Consider the following 17,978-nt stretch of genomic DNA (forward strand, 5'->3'; position numbering starts at 1 on the left):
AAATGTGTGCTTTTAAAATGTTATATTCAATATTGTCATTTTAAAAATAAAAATGTATTCAATAATTTTTTTAGACGGAGCTCCATGGTGACTTGTGTTATTTTTAGAACATGCACGCGGGCGACCAATTTCCCCCCTGCGGGCGACTTAGTGCCCGCGGGCACCGCGTTGGCTACCCCTGCTCTAGATGAAGAGATTTGTACTTCTTTTATGTATGCTAAAGCAGCAGTTCAGACGTTAAAATAATTAGAATCGCCCAACAAAATTACAATCCATGCGTCTCTTGTTAACTTTTGTCTGGTCACATTGACTTACTTTTATTTTGTCCACTGTATTAGGCTAAGTAGTCAATGTTTTTCCCAGCCATCATCCTCCATATCAGTGATCTGAAGGAAAGATCCTTTTATATGTTTACTTACTTTTTCATTAATATGCGCTTGCCGCTTGCCTCCTTATATCATATTTTCATCTTCTCTTTTTATTTCTGCCTCGTATCTGCACTGGGCCATTGCTTTTGTAACACTTTATTACCCTGCTGTGGGCCGTTTAAAGGAATTCTGATACATTTCATGTGTTTGTGTTGTTTGTTTCTTGCAGAGGTCAGCAGTTTGCTCAGCAGATGCAGCAGCAGAACCCTGAACTCATCGAACAGCTGAGGAGTCAAATCCGCAACCGAACACCCAGCGCTGGAAACGAGGAGCAGCCATGACACTCATACACAGTAAATACACTCATTCTATACTGTTTCCATCTCAAATCACTTTGACATTAACTATGTACCAATACGGAAAATATGTTTTAATGTGGTAATGAGGCTCAAAGTTATCTGTATTTCTTTAGGGAAAGTTACATGAATGTATTACCTAAAGAGGAAATGGGACAAAAAGTTTAGAAAATCTGCAAATATATTATGCAAAGTATACAGATACATGTAGTGCTGTATCAACAATGTTTGACTGCTAGATGGTGTTGAGTACTAAGAATCATATTTAATTCTTAATTAAAGTATTTGATTAAATGTATGATACAAAGTTCAGGGAATAGCCAAATAAATTGAATAATGTTGCTCTAAGACCAAAGTATCATGAATGATGAAGCTATATAAATTGAAGCAAAACCAGATAATCAACCTTCAAGAGAAAGGCAACGGCAGCTAAAAAAACAAAGACTTTAAAGTATTGTCTCTTTAAAGTGATTCGATATTCTCTAAAAATCCCCCTATTTATTCCGTTATGTTGCGTCAATGGACCGGTGCTGATATGATCTTACTATCAGTACATGTTTAAAACAAGTTGATTTTCACAATGTAAAAAGTCCCATAGATACAGTGGCTAAAATAATTATTGAACACGTCACAATTCTTCTCAGTAAATATATCTCTGAAGGTGCCAGATGTCGGTAACAACCCATGCACTTCACACATGCAAATAGTTTAAACCATGGATGACCATAAATTAAGTTATGTGTAATAAAATGGAATTACACAGATAAAAAGTATTGAACACATGAAGAAAGGGAGGTTCAAGAAGGCATGTAAAGCCAAGACACCCGCTGAAATATATCAGAAAGCAATCCTGTCCCTTGGTAATACAAATTAATATCAGCTGGTTCAGTCCCAACTGATGGCCTACAAAAAGAAGTCTCATTCTCAGTCACACAGGAAAAGCAAAGATTTCTCTCAAGACTTTCGCAACCTTATAGTTCCAAAACATACTGATGGCATTGATTACAGAAGGATTTCTGAACTTCTGAATGTTCCAGTGAGCACTGTTGGGGCCATAATCCGAGTGGAAAGAACATCATTTCACCATAAACCCTCCAGAACCAGGTGCTCCTCGCAATATTTCTGACAGAGGAGTGAAAATAATGATCAGAAGAGTTGTCCAAGAGCCAATGGTCTTCAGAAAGACCTGGAGTTAGCAGGTACAATTGTTTCAAATAAAACAATAAGTAATGCACTCACCACCATGGCCTGTATGCACGCTCACCACGCAAGACTCCATCACTGAAGAGAAAGCATGTTGAAGCTCGTTTAAGGTTTGCTGCACAACATTTAGACGAGCCAGTGAAATACTGGGAGAATATAATTCTGGAGGAAATTCCACTTTAAAAACAGAAAAAACCTGGTTGGCAAGAAATGAGCAAATAATAGAAGTTTAAAGCAAAGTTGTGTTATTTAATAAAGTCAATAAAAGTCAAAAAGCATTTAACAGAGTTAATCTATTTCAGCTGAAAGGACAGAGTCTTGCACCAAGAAGTTAGTACAAGATCTGACCACATTCAAAGAAAATACAAATACTTTATAAACTACAGAAGGAGGGAAGGGGAAGGTCTTCAGCAAGCGAATTTACATTACAATAAGTGTTTAGCAGACGGTTGAAATTTACATACACTGAACAAAAATATAAATGCGACACTTTTGATTATTCGCTCCCATTTTTCATGAGATGAACTCAAAGATCTAAAACATTTTCTATATACACAAAATAACCATTTCTCTCAAATATTGTTCACAAATCTGAAAAAATCTATGATAGTGAGCACTTCTCCTTTGCCGAGATAATCCATCCAACCTCACAGGTGTGTCATATCAAGATGCTGATTAGACAGCATGATTATTGCATAGGTGTGCCTTAGGCTGGCCACAATAAAAGGCCACTCTGAAACGTGCAGCTTTGCTTTATTGGGGGGGTCTTGGGGGGTCCGAAAACCCTAGGGTTAAACCCATGCCATCTTGATATAACACACCTGTGAGGTGGGATGGATTATCTCGGCAAAGGAGAAGCGCTCACTCTCACAGATTTTTTCAGATTTGTGAACAATATTTGAGAGAAATGGTTATTTTGTGTATATAGAAAAATGTTTTAGATCTTTGAGTTAATCTCAACAGGTCATCGAGTGGCCAATGGTGGTGGTGGGGTTATGGTATGGGCAGGCGTATGTTATGGACGACGAACACAGGCCACTCGATTCACAACATTACCCTAACCCTAACCCTAATGCTAACGCTCACACCAGATACTGACTGGTTTTCGGACCCCCCCAGACCCCCCCAATAAAGCAAAAATGCATGTTTAAGGGTGGCCTTTTATTGTGGCCACCCTAAGGCACACCTGTGCAATAATCATGCTGTCTAATCAGCATCTTGATATGCCACACCTGTGAGGTGGGATGGATTTTCTCGCCAAAGGAGAAGTGCTCACTATCACAGATTTTTTCAGATTTATGAACAATATTGGAGAGAAATTGTTATTTTGTGTATGTAGAAAATGTTTTAGATCTTTGAGTTCATCTCATGAAAAATGGGAGCAAAAACAAAATTGTTGCGTTTATATTTTTGTTCAGTGTAAATCTCTTCGGTCAAAATAATTTCCCTTTAGCGCAATACCACTTCAGTTGTGCCACTTATGTGACAGACAAGAAGAGTATGTGACAGACAAGAAAAGTCAATTCTAATGTCTAACACGTAATGTGGAGAAAGAGATGTCCTGTCTGGGTTGATTGTGCGTTGATCTGTTGGTAATGCCTCGGTGTTCCGGTGGGCATGTAAACAAATGCATAATGCTGCGCTATACTTTGTGGCCTCACCCAGTTGCATAGCGACACTTATTGTTTAGGTGTCAATTAATAAGCAGCTAGTCATATCATTAGCTAGAACTAGCTGGATCTAATCGATATGGACATAAACGCCAGTGAAGTCTAATCTGACGGGAGAGAGAGATCAGCTGCTGCTGACAAGTCGACACGCAGCTCTGCATGATCACATGCAGCGGTGAGCGGACAAAACTCACACACTTCAGGTTAGAATATCACACGTAGCTATTTTAATTACCTCTCAAACTACCGTAACTAGTTATAGATATGTTTAGATTTACTGTCGGGTCACTCATTACTGGATCCGCGAGCTGCATGATACTGGCATAATAGATTGCCCGATCGGGCAACCAGCAGGTGAGGCTTCATTGCCCGAGCTAAATACTAGATGGCCCCGGGCCATCGAGCAGTCCTTAAAGTCGAGCCCTGCTGAGTAAGTGCAGTGTCATCATCCTGAATTGCCAAGATGCTGGAGTGGAAGAGAGGAAGCACCGGCTTTACACAAGACACTGTAACATAGTCTTCCCCTGATAATGCGTCGGTGAATTCCAGGAGGGGTTTTAGGGCCTTGAGCACTGACTCAAGGACTTCCAGGTCTTGCCAGGTCAGAACCAGATGCCTTGTTTTTTTGTCTGCGGCCAAGACTTGTGAGATAGCTCGCTCCTGCTCCAGCACTCGCTCAATCATTTTGGCTCGGGAGCCCCATCTGGTAGGAGACTCACTGATCAGCTGGTGTGCAGGTAAGTTTAGCTCTTGCTGTGCTGTTCCAAGATCTCTCCTCTTTTTCCAGCTGAATGAGAAACTGCTCACTACCTTCTTACAAACACCAACAGCACGATCGATGCGGGAGTCTTTCATGCTTCTCTCTGACAATATAGACAAAGAAACAGAAATCCAACAATTCAGTCAATCAGCGTGGAGTTGGCACCCATAATATTTTTGGCAAATATTTTTTAAATACAGCACAGTGCAAAAGTCATAGGCACATGTAATAACAAAAAAGTTAACTGAGAAAACATAACAAAATTATTAATAAATGGTTACAAAATATCACAAATAATTACCTTGACTGAGTAGGTTTATCTACTGACACTAATACAGAAAGAAAAAACCTTTTCAGAGTAATGTTTTTACTAATCAGTCCTAAATCTCAGTCTGATTTTAAATCAACTTAGGCCAAATAGTGTGTGGTTGCATCATGTATATGAATTGCGCAAAACGTTATGAAGTATTCTTAGTGTTTACTAGCAGGCTGTTCTAACATCGCTGATATTAAAAAAATAAAAGAGGCAGACAGATAGCCTACTCACCAATTGCGAGGTGCAGCCGGTGGCCAAAACATTGCAGTCTTTTCCACTTATTGAGGCTCACAGCTTTGACGATGTTACTCCCGTTATCTGTGGTGATACACACCTGACGAGCCTCTGGTAAATTCCATGACAGGAGAGCCTCTTGTAAACCTTGCGCTATTATCTTGCCTGTGTGATCCTCCGGGAAAAAGGACGTTTGGAGGCATGCACTCTTCAACTCCCAGTTGTCGACGTAATGAACGGTCAAGCTGAGATATGGCTCACAGGTTCTACTGGACCACAAATCTGTAGTCATAGAGAAGTGGGTGACATTTGTAAGCTGGTTTGTCACTTTTTCTCTCACTTCAACGTACAAGGCTGGCAGAGCTTTCTCCGCAAAATATTTTCGACCAGGCAAGTTATACTTTGGGTCAAGTGTCTTCACGAGTTTTTGAAAACCCAGCTTTTCTACCACACTGACTGGGGCCATGTCTTTGGCAATGTATTGAGTCACTGCAGCCGTGATTTCTATCCATTTTGAACTTTTTTTGTCATACGGGACTGATTTCGAAAAAGAAGAAGCCAGAGTCATTTGTATCCTGGCTGGTTGCTTAGGCGTTTGTGTGAAACTAGATATTGACATTCTGAGTTTAACACACTCTTCATTTTGTAGTGGATGATGGATCTTTAGATGTTGGAACAAATTTGAGGTACTACTATCTTTGGCGGCAACGGATTTGCTGCATATTTTACAGATTACCGTTGTTTGAGAAACGTCATCCTTATGGTAACCAAACCAGCGCCAAATTACGGACCCAGTGCTGTTCTTTTTTTGAACAAGTTCGTCAGCCTCGGCACCTCTATCTTCCATAGTCGTTCCGTTTTTAAATTAACATGTTGTGCTAAGGTTTAAACCCTTTAAGACTAGCTAACCTTCGCTCTCCTCAAAACAAATGCCTCTCACTGTGCGTGTGTGTGCAAGTTGGGCGGGGCCTGCGTGTGTGCCTGCGTGTGTGACTGTGTCTATGAGGGAGAAAGGAAAGCTCACTTCGCCACGGCGAGAAACTGATTTGACAACGTAATACTCGATGTTCACGATGTGGTCATTTACGACATTGCATGTAGTGCAAAACACGATGTATTGTGTAAATTCGATATATCGCCCAGCCCTAGGTGGGGGGCTGTTTTTCAGCATACGGCATTGGAAAACTTCATATCATTGAAGGACTGATGAATGGAAAAATGTACCAAGAGATTCTTGATAAAAATCTGCTGCCATCTACAAGGATGATAATAATAATTAATAATAATTCATTAGATTTTTATAGCGCTTTTCCTAATACTAAAATACGCTTTACATAAATCATAACAGAAACAGTACAAAGAAAACAAATAACATTAACAGTAGTCCTAATCCAAGTGCAAGTAAAGTTGTGGGGGAGGGGGGTGTGGAGTTTGAAAGCTAGAGTGAATAAGTGAGTTTTGAGAGATTTTTTTGAAGGATTCAAGAGTGTTGGCCTTTCGGATGTGACTGGGAAGGGGGTTCCAGAAGGAGGGGGGTGCTGCAACAAAGGCCCTGTCACCACAGGTCCAGAGTGGGGGGGGCTGCAGTGAAGGCCCTGTCCCCCCAGGTCAAGAGCTTTGTCCTGATTGGCTGTAGTAGGTTAGCATCAGCCAACCTGAGGTGACGGGTAGGGGTGTGTAGTTGGATGAGGTCACTGAGGTAGGGGGGGGGCAAGGTTGTTTATGGTTTTGTAGGTGATAAGTACTATTTTGAAGTCAATCCGGTGTTTGATGGGGAGCCAGTGGAGGATAGGGGTGATGTGGTCAGAGCGCCGGATGGAAGTGAGCATACGGGCAGCGGAGTCTTGGACATGTTGCAGTTTATTGAGGAGGTATGCAGGTGAACCATAGAGGATGCTGTTGCATTAATCCAGTCGGGATGTAATGAAGGCATGGATCAGAGTGAGAAATTAGTCACATTTGGTGGCGGGGAAGGAGTTGGAGATTGTGTCCATAGGTTTCAGGAGTTTGCTTATGGTTGAAAAAAGTGTCTTAGGGTTGTTGCTGCCACATTGAATGACGGAGGAGTAGTGGGAAGAGCATGCGCTTTTGGGGGCGTCTTTGTACTATTGTTGGTGTAGTTTGTAGACATCTTTATGTATCGTAAGACCGGTTCTATTTGCAATTCTTTCGAGCTGGCGGCCTTTAGATTTGAGGCGTCGGAGATGATCAGTGTACCAGGGGGAAGAGTGAGTGAAAGCGAAAGATTTGGTTTTTATTGGTGTGAGTTGATTGAGACAGGAGGAGAGAGCATTGTTGTAGGCGTTGACCAGGTCAGCAGGTGAAGCGTACTGGGGGAGGGTGGAGTCAGGGATGGTGTCAGCCAATAGGGAGGAGAGGGAAGAGGGGTATATGGATTTGAGCAAGTCATAATGTCAAACTGGCTGCTTAGGTACTAGTACAGTACAGTTCAAATACAGATTATTTCATTTCATCGAAATGCTGCACCTTAATGTTTATTATTATATTTTGTATCTATTTGAGTGAATACATTATTCACAGTTTAATAATAATAAAAAAATATATATATATATTTTATGTTTTGTGATAATTGTTTCTGCTGTACCGAAAACGAACCGAACCGTGACCTAAAAACCGAGGTACGTACCGAACCGAAATGTTTGAACCGTTACACCCCTAATAATAATATAATAAAACACGGAGGACGGAGATCTATTTTTCTCCCCCTCTTCTGGCTTGATCAGAGCACGCTCCCCTCTCCTGCAGGGGGACGTGGTCAGCTGCAGCTCACAGAATCAGCCCCCTGCAAAAACAGCGCTGGAGAACAGCAAATAGAGCGAAATGAGGCATGGCTAAAATGCATGATCTGTTTGGTATTTTGAAAACAGAAACGTATAAATATACCTTTTATATACGGTGGGGCAAAAAAGTATTTAGTCAGCCACCAATTGTGCAAGTTCTCCCACTTAAAAAGATGAGAGAGGCCTGTAATTTTCATCCTAGGTATACCTCAACTATGAGAGACAAAATGAGAAAAAAAAAATCCAGAAAATCACATTGTCTGATTTTTAAAGACTTTATTTGCAAATTATGGTGGAAAATAAGTATTTGGTCAATAACAAAAAGTTCATCTCAATACTTTGTTATATACCCTTTGTTGGCAATGACAGAGGTCAAACGTTTTCTGTAAGTCTTCACAAGGTTTTCACACACTGTTGCTGGTATTTTGGCCCATTCCTCCATGCAGATCTCCTCTAGAGCAGTGATGTTTTGGGGCTGTCACTGTGCAACACAGACTTTCAATTCCTTCCAAATATTTTCTATGGGGTTGAGATCCGGACACTGGCTAGGCCACTCCAGGACCTTGAAATGCTTCTTACGAAGCCACTCCTTCGTTGCCCGGGCGGTGTGTTTGGGATCATTGTCATGCTGAAAGACCCAGCCACGTTTCCTCTTCAATGCCCTTGTTGATGGAAGGAGGTTGTCACTCAAAATCTCACGATACATGGCCCCATTCATTCTTTCCTTTACACGGATCAGTCGTACTGGTCCCTTTGCAGAAAAACCGCCCCAAAGCATGATGTTTCCACCCCAATGTTTCACAGTAGGTATGGTGTTCTTTGGATGCAACTCAGCATTCTTTCTCCTCCAAACACGTCTAGTTGAGTTTTTACCAAAAAGTTCTATTTTGGTTTCATCTGACCATATGACATTCTCCCAATCCTCTTCTGGATCATCTAAAAGCTCTCTAGCAAACTTCAGACGGGCCTGGACATGTACTGGCTTAAGCAGGGGGACACGTCTGGCACTGCAGGATTTGATTCCCTGGCGGCGTAGTGTGTTACTGATGGTAGCCTTTGTTACTTTGGTCCCAGCTCTCTGCAGGTCATTGACTAGGTCCCCCCGTGTGGTTCTGGGATTTTTGCTCACCGTTCTTGTGATCATTTTGACCCCACGGGGTGAGATCTTGCGTGGAGCCCCAGATCGAGGGAGATTATCAGTGGTCTTGTATGTCTTCCATTTTCTAATAATTGACCTTTCGCAAAGCCACACCCCCCCTTGGTTACTGTTGCTAGTCCGACAAGCTGAGAGCCAGATGCGTTAAACGAAGCCATAACGGAGGGTCTCCGTAACGTCGGAGTCGCCTTAACAGACTCATTTTGGAGCAATAACGCAGCAATATCCTCCAGGTCCCGACAAAAGGGGCTACAATACGCTATGGAGGGTTATATCCACAGTATAAACATTAGAAAAGAGGGAGGCACAACATCAATAGAGGCACTTGCATACAGGTCGCAGTGCAAGAGTGAAAAACCACATGAGCTGTATGTCAAATTCGACGGAATTATTATTATTATTTTGGAATAAAACAATACAATCACAAGAGGCATTAAATGTTGTAGTTTGTCTAAAGTTAACTACCGTTTCCTTGGTGGCTTTCTGCATCCACCTTGTTGTTCCTTTGTGGGGGTCGGGGTGCCCACTTGTGCAGCAGGATTAGGGAAGTCGGCAGTAGGCTTTCCATTAACAAAATGCTACAAAGATTAAAGCAAAATATAAATGAATGATTGCCTGTTGGCTTTCTTGTTTGTACTTTGACCACAGGTAGACTAATAACGCATCAGACATTATTATGCATCAAGTGATATACTTGGTCAAAACGACCTAGAAACACACAGCTTACAGCTGTAATCGTGTGACTTTAGCTAACGTTAGTTAGTGAAATTAGTTAATTAAATTAGTTAATTTGTGAATGTAATCTTTGCTAGCTAGCTAGCTACGTTAGCACGTATTTACCTTGGAGCAAACGTATTTGTGTTTGTTGATATTCGCCATATTCAGCTGGGCACGGGGCCTGCCGCATTTCTTTATCCACTGGCGGCATCTCTCCTCTCGGGTTTTGGGTTTAGGAAACGGGTAAAATATCACCCCCCCCCTCTAAGCTTATGGGATATCTGCTATCCGATTTGCAAAGACCATAAGCATAACGCTTCACAATTTTCGCAATGAATTTGAACGCTAAGCTTGTCGGACTTCCACAGGGAGCCGCGCACGTGATCGAATATGATTGGACAACGGGCATTTAGGGGCGTGGCTTTGCGAAAGGTCAATTGCTTCCACAGTTCATTTCTTCCCACCAAGCTGCTTACCTATTGCAGATTCAGTTTTCCCAGCCTGGTGCAGGTCTACAATTGTGTTTCTGGTGTCCTTTGACAGCTCTTTGGTCTTGGCCATAGTGGAGTTTGGAGTGTGACTGTTTGAGGTTGTGGACAGGTGTCTTTTATACTGATAACGAGTTCAAACAGGTGCCATTAATACAGTTAACAAGTGGAGGACAGAGGAGGCTCTTAAAGAAGAAGTTACAGGTTTGAGAGCCAGAAATCTTCTTTGTTTGTAGGTGACCAAATACTTATTTTACCGAGGAATTTACCAATTAATTCATTAAAAATCATACAATGTGATTTCCTGGATTGTGTACCTAGGATGAAAATTACAGGCCTCATCTTTTTAAGTGGGAGAACTTGCACAATTGGTGGCTGACTAAATACTTGTTTGCCCCACTGTAGGTATGGCCCTACAATATATCATTTAAATATAGCATGATAGGTGTCCTTTAACTTGCGAGAGGCAACATGGATACATTTTTTGTGAAGTTACCTAAAGTGAAAGGAGGAGACAGCATCTGGCAGAAAATGTCAGCTTTGTTTTGAAATAAAAGTTTTGGCTCATCGGACATTTTATGAAAGAAAAACCCTAATGTCCGAGTGCAAGTGAATGCAGCACAAGACGCGAGCCGCCTACCCTCTCCCGGCGCGAGCGAGGAAATGTGATTGGCTGCGATTTCATTTGAACGGGACGGCGCATTCGGACCCAAGTACACGGAAGGAATTAGGTATTTGTGGTCTACAATGACAGATAAGAGACTGTCAAGTTTGGCTGTACTCAGCATTGAATCAAAACGCACTAAAGCTTTGGACCTTAATAAGTTTGTGAGGCATTTGCTGAGTTTTGCGGGTTTTAGGACTAGTTCCAGCACGGCTTTATTGGTTTCAGAGAAAAAAAATAAAGCTTCTAGAATGGGCCAGCCAATCACCTGACTTGAATCCAATAGAAACTCTATGGAAATAACAAAAGATCAGAGTTCATAGCAGAGGCCAAGGGAACCTTCATTTGAAGACTGTTTGTGTCAGAATGGGCCAAAATCCCACCTGATTAATGCACTAGACGAGTTTCTCCATACAGGAGGCGTCTTGAAGCTGTCATTGCCAACAAAGGCTTTTGTACGAAGTATTTAATACATTTCAGTAAGTGTGATTAATACTTTTTTCCTGTGTCATTCCATTTTATAACACATGTCATGTCATTAGCCCCTTAAGCAATATATTTACTGAGAAAAATGGTGATACATATTCAATACTTATTTCACCCACTGTATGTGATATGTTTTACATCGTTTGAAACATTTAAGTAATGTTTGTGTTGTGTTCTTTTATTATCTGATTTTAATAAAAACATCCTACTGACCAGCTTCGGACAATGTTGTTTTTGTTTTCAATCTAATAATGTTTTTCACTGCATACATTTGAACTTTTACATTTTATGATGCTCTGCTCGAGCTTTTTCCCCAGTGGGATCAGATTTAGTATCGACACCACTCGAAGTGTGATAATAAAGTAATACATCTTGATGAAAATACCACATTTCTGTATCAAAGTGGGCTCACAGACCACCTCCTGTTTTACTCTTTTGGCAGTTAATATTTCACTTCCTGTCTCTGTTTCAGGTTGGCCAGGTTTGTGTGTGTGGAGAAGGAGAAGAGCTCATTTGGATCATTTATAACTCGAAGGACTAAAAGGAAGTTCCCCCCCCTCCCCCCATCACTGTTCGAGAGGAGGAGGAGCTCCCGCTTTATTTAGGAGCCGTCAAACCCCTACTTCCTGCGGCTCTGTTATGTTTAGGAAGAACATTTTGACTCTATTTTGTCATTAAATACTGAATAACTATAATGAAAAATAATGACCTAATAGGGAAAAGGATGTTAAACAGCAGAGTTTGAACTGAAGCTTAAAATGTCTTCTTAAACTACACAGTGTAACTTTCAATGTTTCTGTCCAGTACTTTGTTTATCGATAGATCTGAATGTGTGAGAGTGAGTGAGAGAGAATTTAGGGTTAATTTAGTGTGTGTGGCAGGTTGAGTTGTGAAGAGGCAGAGAGCTGTTCAAACAGTCTAACAATAATTAAAAAAAAAAGAACATCTCAACATTTGACACCCTCCTCCCGTCTGACGTCTGTTTTCCTCAGCACTAGCTTTACCGGAATACTGCTTCACTATCTCGTGGAATCCACACTAAATTGTTTTGGCAAAAAGTAAATGCAGTAATTTGGTTAAAGATCTCAACAGTGTCTGTAACTCCATGGCACCTGGTCTAATACAGCTTCTCTTGCTCTCGGCATCTGTATTGAAAAGGGATTCCTCCTATCAGATTGTTAGATTTGATTCATTTTAGTGGCGTTAAAAACTTTAGTATAAAACAATAAATGTATATACTTGTTGTTTTTAATAAACTTTAATATACACGAATTAGACAAGAGAAACCATTTTTTGTATATCCGATTTCATTTATTTTTTACTTTCTTTCGATCAAAGCAAAGGAGGAAGGAGGATTTTTAACAACTCTTGAATTAATTTACAGAACAAAAAATAGAATTTCAGCAGCACAAATTATCTTTTTTAGGACTATGCTTTTTTAAATTCCTTAAGAAAATCCACATTCCCAACCTGTTTTATATGTGACCTTTAATATAAGGCAGCATCTTTGTTTTCATTGTCATTACGGATCATGCGTGTACAATCGTTACAGACATGAAACTTGAAAAACCAAGACTTAAATCGTAAAAAGTAACACTATACACTATCTGATAAATTCAAGAGGTCAATTCACAGTAACCAAATTATGAGAGGCTTCACAGCAAAACAGTCTTTTCCCCAGAAACGTACATATCCTCATCAGAGATACCGGTTTCATATTTAGTAATACAATCGTATACATTGTTAAGATTTGCCTGTTGGTTGGACAAAACAGACATTGTGAAGGTTTCCTACGGAAAAAGATTAGTGTTTCTAATCATTAAATTGTCAAGCGATAATAGTACCCATCCTAAAGCCAGGGAAAGACCCTTCAGATCCATCCAGCTACAGACCTATTGCCTCATTTATGCAAAAATCATGGAAAGAATGGTTACAGAAAGGTTAACATATATCTTAGAAAGTAAAGCTCTGTTATCACCATATCAATGTGGGTTCCGTAGGGGTCAGAATACAATGGATTCTATATTTTGCTTGGAATCAGACATCAGGAAAGCACACACCAACAAGGAAGTAGTGATTGCAGTCTTCTTTGATATTGAAAAGGCTTATGACATGCTCTGGAAGGAAGGACTACTAATCAAGTTAAAATCATTGGGAATTGGTGGTAAAGCATATAATTGGGTTATGAATTTTTTACGGGACAGGAAAATACAAGTAAGAGTAGGTGCAGAATATTCAAGTGTGTATGATGTGGAAAATGGTACTCCGCAAGGTAGTGTATGTAGTCCGTTGCTCTTCAATATAGTGATGCATGACATTGTTAATCAAGTTCATCCAAGTGTGGGGAAATCTTTGTATGCAGATGATGGGGCTTTGTGGGCAAAAGGCCGCAATGTAGCACATGTTGGAAAGAAAATACAAGCTGCAATAGTGGAAGTGGAGAAATGGACAAATAAATGGGGATTCAAACTGTCAGTAGCTAAGACCCAGGTCATTTGTTTTACAAAACGGCATAAAATTGTTCCTATCGTTAAAATTGTATGAGCAACCTCTTGAACAGGTTAACACAATAAGATTTCTTAGTGTTTGGTTTGACGGAAAGCTAACGTGGAGCAATCATATAGGAAAAGTTCAAGATAAATGTAAAAAGGTCAATAATGTACTGTTAGGCGGGACAGAAGTGGGGAGCGAGTAGGTCATCACTACTGAACATATATTGGGCACTCATGAGACCTGTATTCGATTATGGGTGTATAGCGTTCATGGCAGCAGCAGAATCAAACCTTAAAAAGCTGGATGTCCTACAAGCTCAGGCCCTGAGGATTTGTAGTGGAGCTTTTAAAACATCTCCAGTATCAGCAATACAGTTGGAAATGGGAGAAATGCCTTTAAGAAGAGTGAAGTTAATGTTGGCATACTGGGTAAACCTTCAGGGGCACAGTGATAGTCATCCTGCGAAAAGTATTTTGAAAGACTGCTGGGAGCACAATGAGTCACATTTAACAAGTTTTGGATGGATTGGCGATGTTAAAGCAGCAAGTATAGGTTTGAATCAAATACTGTATTGCCCCACAGCTCCAATCTCGTCCATTCCACCCTGGTTATTCCCATTGCCAAGTGTAGACCTCAATATACAAAAAGAATTGAAGGAAAAGAAAGAAATACCAGTATGGCGCATAGTCCAGAATTATTTTGCAAGATATCACTCAGACTCAACAATCATATTTACAGATGACTCCAAAGATCCAGAGACAGGACGTGCTGGGGCAGCAGTTTATATCCCAGTGAGTAATACACATATAAAGAAAAGGGTAACCGACCATGTGTCAGTATGCACCAAAGAGTTGTTGTAATTGAAATGCATAGAGGAGAAAGAAATACATAACAGTGTAATTGCATCTGACAGCTTTTCAGCATTATTGAGTATACGATCAGGTAGATCTTCATTTAGAATGGACATAATAAATGAAATATTTCAAATCAAAGTCATAGCAACTCGTTTCCTGCTCATGTTGGTGTGGAGGGTAATGAACAGGGGGGTATACTACGAAGCAGGATTTTCGCTTAGCCGGCTAACTTCAGGGAAAACTCTGGGTTTCCGGTCCTACGAAGCTGGTTCTCTTTTTAGCGGGCTAGATCTTTTTTTTTATTACATTACATGTCACTTGTTAGACGCTTTTATCCAAAGCGACTTACATACTCAATACAGTCGACAATCCCCACAGGAGCAATTTGGGGTGAAGTGTCCTGCCCAGGGGCACAACGACATGCTGACTGCAGTGGGGTTTGAACCACACGCCTCCGCCAGACAGATCTCCATGGTAACTTATGCTATAAGTATTATTTTAAGCAACACATTAAGTTGACGAAACACTCGAGTCAAATGTAATTAAAGTCAGATTCACTCGTGTCTTAGACAGGGCAGTGATATCATAAACATGTTAATGTACGCATTCAAACACTTTTTGTTTTACCAGCTGTATTCATCTTGCAGGTGCAACTATGTGGCTTTTATCCTGGATAAAGTGTTTAAGTCATGGATGTTTAAAGTTTAACTTCTTCATATTTGACTAATATTATAGTTGACTTTCATTCAGGAAGTATGACGCTGCGCTGTCAGTACGCTTCTCCATGTTTGTGATTGGTCGAATGCTCCAGATACCACCCCTTTTATGTGAACGCGCACCTAACTAGATAGGACACGGCTGGCTTGAGCGAACGAGTTGATAGCCAGCGTTGTAGGACAGTTTAGCAAGAGCGGCTTTGTTTTGGATTAAGTCAACCGGATAACTCAAAACATATCCAGGATAGGTTGAACTAGATTCGTAGTCTACTCCCCTGCTCCGGAGCAGGTTAGGTTGCAGGCTAAGAGCTCAACTCAGTGAAAGCACTGCCTGCTGACCAATCAGAGCTCAGTGTGCGGAGTTTAAAGCGATCAAATCACATTACAGGAGAAAGGAAATACAGAAAAGCTGCCGTTGCAGGAAAGACGGCCGGCAAAAATCACCGACTGTGTGAACGTGAACATTAATAGAATATCACCTCCCATCTTCAGAGCAATCTGACTATTATAACATTAGCGTTAAGAAAGCTTACTTAAATATCTGCCACAACATAAGTAACCGGATCAGAGTAACATTAAGTACAGTCCGCGGCATTTCACATCATAATGTATCATATATTTCCTTATCGGAGTCAGCTGTTCCGTATCTGGCCGTGCAACACTCACAGTGTCACATACTGTATGCAGAAGTATTATTTTAAGCAACACATTAAGTTGACGAAACACTCGAGACAAATGTAATTAAAGTCAGATCGTGTCTTAGACGGGGCAGTGATATCATAAACCTGTTAATGTACTCATTCAAACACTTTTTCTGATTCCAGCTGTATTCACCTTGCAGGTGCAACTATGTGGCTTTTTTTCCTGGATAACGTGTTTAAGTCATGGATGTTTAAAGTTTAACTTCATATTTGACGAATATTATAGTTGACTTTTCATTCAGGAAGTATGACGCTGCGCTGTCAGTACGCTTCTCCATGTTTGTGATTGGTCAAATGCTCCAGATACCACCCCTTTCATGTGAACGCACACCTAACTAGATACGACACGGCTGGCTTGAGAGATCCACTTGATAACCTGCGTCGTAGGACAGTTTAGCGAGAGCGCGTATGTTTTGGATTAGGCCAACCGGCTAACTCAAACATATCCAGGTTAGGTTGAACCAGCTTCGTAGTACAGGCCTCTGGTGGATATTCTGGCCAAACAAACACTCAGAATTATGAACATAGACATAGAAGTTCCACTTAGCAAAGCGGAGGTTAAAACATTCATACAGAAATATGCACAAACAACATGGCAAGAACATTGGGACCTTAGTGATACAGGAAGACAAAATTCAAAGGTATGTGGGGGATGGAAGGAAGGTGGGGTTTAAAACAGGGATGGAAACACAGGTATGGTGAAAAAAGAGAGAACTATTAGAAGCAGGAAAAAAACAGTTTAATATACCATCTGACAAAGGCCTTTGCTATAATGCTTCAATTAACTGGCTATTCTTTATTATATACTCAGATCAATAGAGATAGAGATATTAAGTTATAAATCAAGGGTTTTTATTATTATTTACAGCAGGGGTGGGGAACCTTTTTCCTTTCAATTTGTACAACATCCTCTGAGGGCCGTACAAATTATTGAACTCAACCTCTGCTTAAAAAAACTAAAATCACAGCCAATTCATTTGGCCTTTCTTTCATGCTGTGCAAAGAAAAAGCAACCTCTTAATCCAGATATCTTGCCATGACTCGCACATGCATGCATGCAGTGCTCAGTGTGGCATGACCACCAAAACAGAAAGATATGTACACAAGATGTGTGCAAATGTATTTAGTATCCATGTGAACATGATTTAAGTGGGGGGGACCTAACCTCCTCTAGGGGGGTCCGGGGGCATGCTCCCCCGGTAAGATTTATTTTTAAATATTGAAGTTAAAAGCATCAATCTGGTGCACTTTGAGAGCAACATGAGGAGATCTATGGATACATCTTTCAACACCCATTTGAAACAGAACTGTAAGCAGATTTTTCTTTTTGGATATTTTACAAATCACTCCCCTTTTAAACTGTATTCTTGTTATTTTTAAAAACTTTTTTGTTACTGTCATATAGTATTTTATACCTGTTTTTCATTTAGTCTCTAATGTCTCATTAATAATTATAATGATCATATCAAGGTGTGCCTTAACCTCACTGAGCTGAGGTTATTTGAGCCAATCAGGAGAGAGCTCTCTTCCACCTGGTTGTAGAAAAGCTCTTTAAATTCGTTAGCATAGCTAGCTAACCAGATGCTAATAACAACAGATCGTCACTGTGCTTACAACTAAAGACACAGCCACGCAAACACTGCGGCATGTGTACGGCTCCTTATGGGTACTGCAATATTTGAAGAGCTGGAGCGGCGTTCTGTTGCTCTCCGTAAGCACTCTAGTCTAGTCTACACTCCTTTCAGACGAGAAATAACCACGTGAAGACACGTTACGCTTGTGTTGTGTTCAAGGAACCTGTCCTTGGCCAGGAAAAACAGGCACTCGCTTGTTTAATTATTTTGCGATCTAGATTTCTTCTTTTTTGAAGTGAGAAGTTGTCCGTCAGTCGGACGGACTAACGGACGGACCCCCCCCCCCCTCCAAAACGAAAACTCTTCGGTTCTCCACGAATTACACAAGTCACCAAAAGCAGCGTTAAAAAAGCGGGAGGCG

The 17,978-nt window shown here is 40.7% G+C and overlaps 2 protein-coding genes across 3 annotated transcripts in view; one reads left to right on the plus strand and one right to left on the minus strand.

Annotated features, from left to right (window-relative positions):
- LOC307034409 (uncharacterized protein) overlaps positions 1 to 17,978 on the minus strand; it is a gene marked incomplete at its 5' end in the record, with an annotated part of 82,197 nt that overhangs the window by 33,061 nt on the left and 31,158 nt on the right. The gene's annotated exons all lie outside the window — the stretch shown is intronic.
- Positions 1 to 17,978, plus strand: part of LOC307034347 (small glutamine-rich tetratricopeptide repeat-containing protein alpha-like) — a 47,718-nt gene that overhangs the window by 27,534 nt on the left and 2,206 nt on the right. Inside the window, exons 11-12 of one of the 2 annotated variants that reach the window (XM_079673165.1) lie at positions 598 to 721; positions 11,692 to 12,491. In XM_079673165.1, coding sequence (XP_079529291.1) covers positions 598 to 709 — 112 coding nt within the window. In that variant the 3' untranslated portion in view covers positions 710 to 721; positions 11,692 to 12,491. Of the gene's footprint in view, positions 1 to 597; positions 722 to 11,691; positions 12,492 to 17,978 lie in introns of those variants that run through there. The other variant, XM_079673164.1, reaches the window with a different exon arrangement.

The sequence above is a fragment of the Notothenia rossii genome, assembly GCF_949606895.1.
Source record: "Notothenia rossii genome assembly, chromosome: 1".
NCBI lineage: Eukaryota > Metazoa > Chordata > Actinopteri > Perciformes > Nototheniidae > Notothenia > Notothenia rossii.